We start from the raw sequence: 10,082 nt of genomic DNA, 5'->3' as shown, positions 1-10,082 counted from the left end.
AAAACCCGAACAGTCTTGGCCAAAACCTGACATAAAGTGAAGTATTAACATTTTCGCTACTCCGTTTTAGGTCAATATGACATGCCTAAAAGATCAAAAAAGGTTGTTGTTGTTATCAATTTTGTGTATTTTCATCAAAATATCAGTTTCAAATCATAAAWTTTTTKAATTACCCTTAATTTTTACCGTTGAAGACGGTATTACATTTAATCCTGCAGCCTGTTACATTTAACAACTGTAACATTTCACTTCAGCCACTCTTGGTTGAATTATAAACAACTGGTATGTCCTAGAAAAGTAGTTACAGTGTCTAATGGTCTAACATGTATGTTGTTAGTATGCACGGTTGGGGAGTAACTTTAGCCACTCTTCCGCCACTCTACATGTAAGGGATTACAAAAACGGCAACTGTAATACGTTACGTTACCAGCAAAAAAAAATTGATGATTACTTCGGGTATTACTTTTATATTCAGAAAGGAAGTTTGCAAAAACAAATCTTTGACACTTCTCTGTTTTGTCAATGACATTCAAATCAGCATTAAAAAATCGCGCAAATTTAAGTTTGTTCCTCCTGAGCGAGACTGACCGCAAGTGAGAGACCACTATGATGACACACCAAATGTGTTTGATCGATCCCGGGAAAAGCGCAGGAATAGGCTTTTGTAGGCTACAGTCCAAAGTATGTCTTCCAACGGTGTGACTGCTGWCGGCATCCAAAGATTATCCAACTTGAATAAACGCTTCGAGGTAAGGATGACAGCAGTGGTGTAATCTACGGCGATACGGCTATCACTTATTATTGATGTCTAAATAGCGAGTTGATGCGAATCACACTGCTGCTCTCTCATTTAGCTATTTGCGCCTTACGGATTGTGGTTGTTGTGGATGGCTGTTTACAAATCCAAATGTGTATTTGAACCCCATAATGGTTGAATTCAAGAAGTTTAAGCTGTCTGTCAGTCATTGTTTWTTAAACCAGTGGACAGCCAGTGAAAAATGCGCTCTTGCAACAGTTGCAAAGTGCGGATCCCAGTTTATGGAATACAAATTGGMCTTTTATTGCTAAATCTAATTCACGCTGATAGACTTAAATGGCCAATCTGTAGTTGCTACATCCATTGACTTCTTTCCTTCTTAATGTGTTTGAGCCAATCAGTTGTGTTGTGACAAGGTATGGGGTGGTATACAGAAGATAGCCCTATTTGGTAAAAGACGAAGTCCATATTATGGCAAGAACAGCTCAAATAAGCAAAGAGAAACGACAGTCCATCATAACTTTAAGACTTGAAAGTCAGTCAATCCGGAAAATGTCAAGAACCTTGATATTTTCTTCAAGTGCAGTCGCTAAAACCATCAAGCGCTATGATGAAACTGGCTCTCATGAGGATCGCCACATGAGAGGAATACCCAGAGTTACCTCTGCTGCAGAGGATAAGTTCGTTAGAGTTACCAGCCTCAGAAATTGCAGCCCAAATAAATGCTAGGTGAACGGATGATCTTCGCATGTGTGGTTTCCACCATGAAGCATGAAGGAGGAGGTGTGATGGTGTGGAGGTGCTTTGCTGGTGACAATGTCAGTAATTTATTTAGAATTCAAGGCACACTTAACCAGCATGGCTACCACAGCATTCTGCAGCGATAGGCCATCCCATCTGGTTTGCACTTAGTGGAACTATCATTTGTTTTTCAACAGGACAATGACCCAACACACCTCCAGGCTGTGTAAGGGCTATGTGACCAAGAAGGAGAGTGACGGAGTGCTGCATCAGATGACTTGGCATCCACAATTACCTGACCTCTACCCAATTGAGATGGTTTGGGATGAGTTGGACCGCAGAGTGAAGGAAAAGCATCCAACAAGTGCTCAGCATATGTGGGAACTCCTTCAAGACTGTTTGAAAAGCATTCCTCATGAAGCTGGTTGAGAGAATGCCAAGAGTGTGCAAAGCTGTCATCGGGGTAAAGGGTGGCTACTTTAAAAAATCTCAAATGTAAAATATATTTTGATTTGTTTAACACTTTTTTGCTTACTACGTGATTCTACATGTGCTATTTCATAGTTTTGATGTCTTCACTATTATTCTACAATGTAGAAAATAGTAAAATAAAGAAAAACCCTTGAATGAGTAGGTGTGTCCAAAACTTTGACTGGTACTGTACATTTTTGTCTTCTAATGCCTCTTAAGGGGAAAGTAATCTAAAAGTAACTGAATGTAATCAGTTTGGGTAATCCAAAAGTTAATTTACTGATTACAATTTTTGACAGGCAACTAGTAACTGTAACGGATTGCATTTAGAAAGTAACCTACCCAYCCCTGTTTGTATGTATATTATTAATCTAACTCAAACAATCTTTTCATAAATAAGCAAAATGCAAAAATTGTTACATTTAGCCCCAGTCTCCCATACTGCCTTACAGGAAGTGCTTGGGCACATTGTGTTTCTACATAGGAGGTCCGCAAAAATGTACAGCACAAAAAAACATCACAAAGTGGATTTTGTGGCAACTACACATATTCATTGTAACAGACAAGTTTGGTCAAATAATTACACAATACAACATGAGTTCTGAGGAAAAACTTAAATCTGATAGGATGAACAAGGTCATGTGCATTCAACCATGACTGAAGGTCCTATATCAAATATTCAGAGAGCATTTTCCKAAAAAGGGATAGTAACTATGTGAGTTATTATAAATAAATAAAAACTAAGCCAAGGATTCCATCTGTGGGAGGGTCTGAACTCAGGGCTAGTCTGGAGAACTCCGTAGTGCACATCCTGCTTAGATCTGCCTGCGCTCCCAGGACACAAGCCCGCTCTCTCTCTCTCTCTTTCTCTCTCTATCTCTCTCTCTCTCTCGCTCTCTCTCTCTATATATATATAGAAGAGACTATTACTCAGCAGTAAGAAATAAAATGAATACAGTTTCACTTTGAATAACACTTTGTATCTCAACTACTTGCCCCCTCGTTCTCAGATTCCTACACAGATATAGCTTCCAAAACAGCATCACGAGATGCTGCTGAGTGACTTACAGGCTGAGCAGAGTTCCATTTTGCAAGCTATTGCAGTATATTCATTACCTTATTATCTTAGGTAAACTAAGTGACAGATTTAAAGTTTAGAAAAGCTAAATGGACAGGTTTATGATGCCTTTGTTCTTGATCCTCCTAGGCCTTTCTCAGTCATTGAGGGCAGAGTTGAGGACAGAGTCAGGGCCAGTGGAATCACGGGTACCAAATGGTGTCATTACTCAATGCAGGTCCAAACAGTAGATTTAGCTGGGAGAGAATAGCTGTCAACCAGCTGTGGAAGAACAGGGATGAGAAAAACACATTATGACAACGTTGAGTCAATTCAATTATCSTATTCATAATGGACTCTCCTGATCTGCTTCAAGCACTCTTATCCCCTTTGTATTGAATTCATCTTTAATATGACCAAAGCTAGAACATGGATAATTTTTTGATCCATTGATTAAAAACAAATGATCAACATACTATAATAGTTTGTACTATGGAGTGATAAACAAAATGGGATCAAATAGGTTGTTCAGCAAACCAACCTCTCTTCGTTATAATAGGGCGGCAGGTAGCCTAGTGGTTAGAGCGTTGGAATAGTAACCAAAAGGTTGCAAGATCAAATCCCTGAGCAGACAAGGTACAAATCTGTCATTCTGCTCCTGAACAAGGCAGTTAACCCACTGTTCCTAGGCTGTCATTGAAAATAAGAATTTGTTCTTAACTGACTTGCCTGGTTAAAAAAAATGAATTCCCCAAATGTTATTGAGTATATATGTGCACTGTGCTTGTTTTCTACATTTGCCTTCAATGTTGTGYTCAGCTGCTGTCGTCAGCTGGTTCAGTAACACACAGACATAGGCAGCTCCACAAGCTCAATGTTTTTCTATTTAAATAGATGCATCAGACAATCCAAAGTGAAGAGAACTGGCTGCTGTTTGTTTCTTGTGTTTCCTGGGTCCACCTGCATGAATCTGACTATACTATAATCAGTCCAGCTGTCATGGTTGCCAGGGSAGAGAGAGAGCAACTAAAAGCCCACTCTCTGGCATTTGTTTGGAAGCACAGAGACCTTATCCATCAAAACACTGATAACTGGCAAGAGTGGTTTCATTAGGCTACAAGGTTGATGGTGATATCTGTAAAATATGAATACAGGCCAAACAGGCACAGTGAACAGGTACTCATAAGTACTACCTTGTTGCGGATTTMTAACAAATATGTGGCTTATTGAGCTCATTGCATTTCCTCACAGTTGCAGGGCAAAGGTCCCCAGTTTGATCCTCTTGTGAATCACACTAGTTTCTCACACACACTTGTATACAAAAGACTATTCTGTTTCTTTCACATTCTTGGCAGAGCTATGGGTGACAGGTAGCCTAGTGGTTAAGAGCATTGGGCCAGTAACCAAAATGTTGCTGATTAAAATCTAGAGCAGACTAGGTGAAAAATCTGTGCCCTTGAGCAAGGCCCTTAAACCCAATTGCTCCTGTAAGTCGTTCTGGATAAGAGCGTCTGATAAATTACTAAAACGTGAACCAATGAACACACATGATATCTGGTATTTACTGCCTCTTAATGCATACAGGTGGAACAATATTGCACACCTTCAGAAAGTATTCATACCCCTAAGCTTAGTTGCTTGTCTGTCACTGCTCTGCCTTTAAAATATTTCAACACACAAGTTGAAGCCTGTGATACACAGCAAAACCCCCATGAATTTCGTCACATGGTTATACTTACAAGTATCAGCAAACTGCAGTCAATACTAGCAAGATAATGATGACCCTTTGAAACGCAGACATGGCCWTTCAAACAGTAATGCAATGGAAGTGAAGATTAAAACCACATCATCAAAAAGTTGCCCATAACAATAACTTAATTTGCTCATTTCATGAACTTTTTGTGATGTCATATCAATATTATGCAATAGAATCCTACAGTTAGCCAAGACTATTTGTCATTGTCAACTGATTTACATTTCCTGCAACCTAGAAAAGGAATTCTGCCATACTAGAGGCTAGACGTTCGGTTTGGTCCCTTGAGATTAAACCATTGTACCACCCCTTCAACAAATTTCCAAAACAGTGTAAATACAGTAGAACCGTAGGAAATGCAAAAGCCATGTTGCGTCTTAAGATTTGTTTGTTCATTTAAGAATGTGGATTTAAAACTACGTTAGACTAACTTCACGAGAATGACAATGTCTCTGCGAGAACTACAGACAAATCAGGAAGTCAGGTCACGTGATGAAGTGCCTATGTCAAGAATCATAATGTATAATGTAGCCTATCGTTGATACATTGTAGTTATGTGTAAATGATGAATGCAGTTAGGTGTATTATATTTGTCATTAGAGATAACAATGTTCCAATTTGTCACTATGCAGCAGAGATGCAACTATGTAACAACTATGTGTAACAGTCCGTCCCCTCGCCCAGACCCGGGCGCGAACCAGGGACCCTCTGCACACATCAACAACAGTCACCCACGAAGCATCMAACCACTACTTCAAGGTCTCAGAGCAAGTGACGTCACCGATTGAAAGGCTATTAGCGCTCACCACCGCTAACTAGATAGCCATTTCACATCCGTTACATATGCAACAGGCTTCAAGCGTTGATGACTGTAGCAACAGCAGAAGCTGCTTCCAGAGAGAGGTTCCATTTTTAAACTCAGATTAAAACTAGATTGCACGCACACCATCGCCATATGGTGCATCAGACAGTGAATCGAAATAACAGAAGTAAAGATGACACTGAGCATTTAAAAAGGATAACACGCGACAGAGCAAAAAAAAATTAAGAACAACCATTTTAATTTCTTATCGGGCAAACACATGTGTACAATCAGTTAGTTATTACTTGAACTCACGAAGAAATAAAAGCAATTATTAAAACTGGCCTTTAATCAGTGCATTAATGAAAGTAGCTTAGTTGAGTAAATACATTCTAACCATATTGTATTTGTTTATCAGAATGCAGTAGTAAGCCTTATGACGAGAAGCATTTCGTTTGAATAAAGTCCATATTATTTGCATATCAAGTCAAACAGCTGAGAATGAGCCACTTTCCATGGAATGCAATGTGGCATTAAATTAAAACGTGTTTTATTTTGCATTGCAGCCAGCAGCAGTAACTTAATAAAACACACCCCCTTAGGGTTAGGCATCATGCTACAACATCATTGTATTGCTGGCAACCTTTCAGCAAGGTTCCATAGAAACAATCCCTGCAGCTAGCCGGGCGGAGCCTGAGTCTGCGGAGTTGGGGTGTCACAGCTCAGTCTTGATCTTGTGCATCAGGTCTTTCTGGTCGACCATCTCCAGCTGCCTGCTCCAGCGGTGGTAGGCCAGCAGAGCAATGTTTTTGGCTGCCACTGAGCTCATTTCCATGGCGCTGCCGGCCCACTCGATGCCATTGAGGTAGTACAGGCTGTCATGAAGGACAACTGGCGGCAGGTCCTGGGTGCTGCCATAATGTGGGTAAGCCTGCCAGTCTGTCACCTGCACAGAGTAGTAGGACCTGAACAGTGTCTTCAGCGCTGGCTTATCTAAGGGTTGGGGGGAGAATACCTTGTAAACACCAGCCTCCTGGGGCTGCTTGCGGCGGAATCCAGTGCTGATGTTGACGGGACAGATGCTAGCAGCACTGTTGAAGAAGAGTCCTGGTGAGTCTGTGGTGAGAACACTAGCAAAGGGGAAGAGCTTGGGGTCTGGGAAGCCAAAGTAGGAGCAGTTYAGGTAGCCGTGAACGATGGAGGCCACTGTGTGGTGGTAGGAACCAGCCATATCAGGCAGCGGAGGCTCAAAGCCCTGGAAGGAGATACCTGAGCCCACACTGGACTGCAGGGGAGTCGCCACCACCACAATGTCATAGAACTCAGATCCTTTCTCAGTCAGAGTGGCATAGTTGAGCTGGTACTGGGTAGACTCTCCTTCAATTCACGTAAAGAAATAATTGGATTAGAGCAGGTAAATGGATATGTGCTAAAACGCAGTTTTGCAAAACATGTCAGTTCACCTTGGTTTACACTATGTTATAAACATAATTCTATGTTTAGTCACTTACCAGCTGCATGGGGGGAGATGGTTGTGACCTGGGCCTGGATAAGGTTGGCCTTAGCCAGTTTTAACAGCCCAGAGCAGACCAGCTTGTTCCCTCCCTCCACTGCCCACAGGTTGGCCTGTGCACCTGCCAATGACACGGCACCTATAACACAGATTAAAACATGTGAACATGATTGATCATGATGAGCAACTGCAGTGGCAGACTGGCAGAACGTTATGACCTGAACGGCACACAACAACTACAAATGTACTTCCGAGTTCCTACTAACGCTGCGGCGACACCATTATCGCTATATATTTTTTCCATGGCAAAAACGAAAACACGAAGCAGACCTAACTCTTCGGTCCTTTCAAAAACCTGCTGTATGTAGAATATTGTGTGGTATAGCTTGGATGTTTGTTTTCAACATTCCAACATTAGGGCTGTTTTCCTAAAGAAGTTAAATCCACTTTGTGTTTTGTTTTCCTTGCCACGATACTAATGAGTATGGCGATACTGGTATCCTCCTGGCCTTAGTTCCTACCAACAAAAGCTGGGATGCTGATATTCTGTCCGTAATTGACCCTCATGACGGGGGCGATGACTTCGTCAATGAAGCGTTGTGACACGCCCAGCTCCAGCAGAGACTCAGAGAGAGAGCAGCGAGTCATATTCAGGAACCCTGACCCGCTCAGGGAGTGCAGCAGCTCCTCCACTGAACTGAAGGCATAGCCATGGGCCTGGTACTTATAAATCCTGAACACATAGACACAGAAAGGAGAGAGACAGATTGTACAGGGGATGTAAGGCGTGTTGAATAGCTTGACAGCGCTCTGAAATCAATAGTAAATCAATTTACAGCGAGAAGGATTTCCCCTGTCTGTCTCGTCGGAGCTCTCTTCCCRTGCTGCTGCTCACCTCATGAACTTCTCCATGATCTCCTCCACCCACATCTGCAGGCGGATGAAGCTGATGCCGTAGCGCCACCACAGGCGGAACAGATCCAGCAGGTACCAGTCAGTCTCCTCCAGGATGAACTCCTCCCCGTTAAACACAGCCGTCTTCCCTGCCACATTCTTACGATACTTAAGACCTGCAACAAAAATAGAATAGTGTGATGGGTGGAATAGCATACTGTAGTTACCAGCAAAGCAGTAAGCCTACGGGTATGGAAGATGATCCTACAACCCTCAGTTTCTCCTCTGCTTTGGTATGCATGTAATGGCAATGAACAGACCACCTTTTGTCTTTGTGGTCTTCACTTGTACTTTCTCAGAGGGATCTGGACAGATAAAAAGCGGTGATACTAAAATGTACCATCTATGAACAGGACAGCAATGGACCCACCCAGTTGCTTGACAAAGTCCTGCATGTGCAGGTTTAGGGAATGGATAATGGAGCCCCCGGACTCATAGTCCTGATGGTTCACGGTGACTGTGGCCAGGCGCCCTCCGACTGTCCCCTTCTCGAACACATCAATGTGCACTTCTGGCCCGAAGTGCTGCCTTAGAAAATGTGCTGTGGCGGTCCCGCCTATCCCAGCGCCTACAATGGCTGCGGACATCAGAAGAAACACATCAGTAAGCMACAATTTAATGATCTGTCAAAAAAACAAGTCATCCCCAACCAGGAAATTTACATGGCAGTTTTGGTAGCTATTCCATTTCTCTGTGGCTGAATAGCCCTCAAAGAGCTATAGGCAGCGCCTAGGCTAACTTATCATTAGCTAGCTAGCAAACCCAGCTAGCTAACGTTAGTAGCACTGCAAGCCACACATGTCCCCAAAACTATAGCTAACTTACGTTAGCTAGACAAAATAGAGCTAGCTACTTTACCTATTTTTGAAGGTGGAGCACCATCAAGTTGTGCAAATCCAGAGTCTCCTAGTGCCAAGATTGACGATAGTAATGTTAGAAGAAATCGGAAAGGAAGACACCAGTGCATGATGCTAGAATTGTGATGCGACAGCCAGCGAGTCACTGCATGTGTTGTCTGTCGCCCAAATACGCCAATTGCGAATGAAATTATGTATCAATCGTAAACGAATGAGGCACTATATGATTATCCCCGTAATAGAATAACACATGTAAAGTATGTCAAATTTGGAGATTAATACAAAAAACTATTATGAATACAGCGGACAAGATGTGGATCAATATCCGGCAACATTACCACGTGATTGGGTAAATGGCATTGTACGAGAGCATCCTTGGCATCTCAGTGACCCAGGAGCATCCCCACCCTCTTCTTCAACATCGGGAAGAAAATTTAKCTGAATGAGTATAATCTAATCCGAGTTTTCCACTGTGCTCATTGAAATAAAAGGATCAATCAAATGCTGGGGTTTGAACCAGGCTACCATTGTTATGAGATAAATACACAATTATTTATCTGTTTTTTAGCCTACTGTGACGTGCTAGTATCAAGTGWTGCATATAAACCCTGGATTGTTCAATGCTATGTATTGGCAACTGAGAGGCTTTGACGCCAACGGTCGGCCATATTGGCCCTCCCCAGAAGGAGCAGTCCTCCATAGGAATGAATGGAATTCTACAGTATTTCTACAGTATTTCAATTAAATGTTTAAAGGCCAAATTTTTGTTGTTGTTGTTGTAGTGAGGACAGTCACATTCGTAATAAAAAAGATACTTTAAGATGTTTATATATATATATATTATGTTTAGCTCACATAATATAATTCAAAGTATTGTAATGACCTGACTAGATCATAAATGAACAATTGTCCAGACATAGGATTGAGTTTGCGAATCGACGGTTTATTAAACCAACTTTACACAGGCTACTGTTTGGCCGTAGCCCACGCCAAATAAATGACAGATAACCCACAAGCCAATCGTGACCTTCTCTTGTGAAGCCCAGACGTAAGAGAGAGAGAACAAAGGCCAAACCGGGTCTTAACCTCCCATGCGCCATCCCCCTGCCCAACCCCCTCCACGCCACTCCGCCAACCGCCAGGATGCCCGGCATCAGAACATTCCAGGCATTCCCGT

General features: G+C 42.2%; 1 protein-coding gene and 1 long non-coding RNA gene across 2 annotated transcripts; one reads left to right on the top strand and one right to left on the bottom strand.

Moving 5' to 3' along the window:
- Positions 1-1,150: 1,150 nt before the first annotated feature.
- On the top strand, positions 1,151-2,145 carry LOC139022665 (uncharacterized). Its single transcript, XR_011473734.1, has 2 exons — positions 1,151-1,575; positions 1,696-2,145. It is a non-coding gene; the product is annotated as an uncharacterized lncRNA (long non-coding RNA).
- Positions 2,146-5,823: 3,678 nt separating this feature from the next.
- On the bottom strand, positions 5,824-9,248 carry LOC111981600 (prenylcysteine oxidase-like). Its single transcript, XM_024012952.2, has 6 exons — positions 8,907-9,248; positions 8,419-8,625; positions 7,990-8,164; positions 7,616-7,827; positions 7,093-7,233; positions 5,824-6,958 (listed from the first exon to the last, which is right to left on the bottom strand). Exons 1-6 carry the CDS (start codon positions 9,013-9,015, stop codon positions 6,297-6,299), a joined length of 1,506 nt encoding a protein of 501 aa, XP_023868720.1. The 5' UTR covers positions 9,016-9,248; the 3' UTR covers positions 5,824-6,296.
- Positions 9,249-10,082: the final 834 nt, after the last annotated feature.

The sequence above is a fragment of the Salvelinus sp. IW2-2015 genome, linkage group LG20 (genome assembly GCF_002910315.2).
Source record: "Salvelinus sp. IW2-2015 linkage group LG20, ASM291031v2, whole genome shotgun sequence".
Lineage (NCBI taxonomy): Eukaryota > Metazoa > Chordata > Actinopteri > Salmoniformes > Salmonidae > Salvelinus > Salvelinus sp. IW2-2015.
This window is presented reverse-complemented; position numbering and strand designations above follow the sequence as displayed.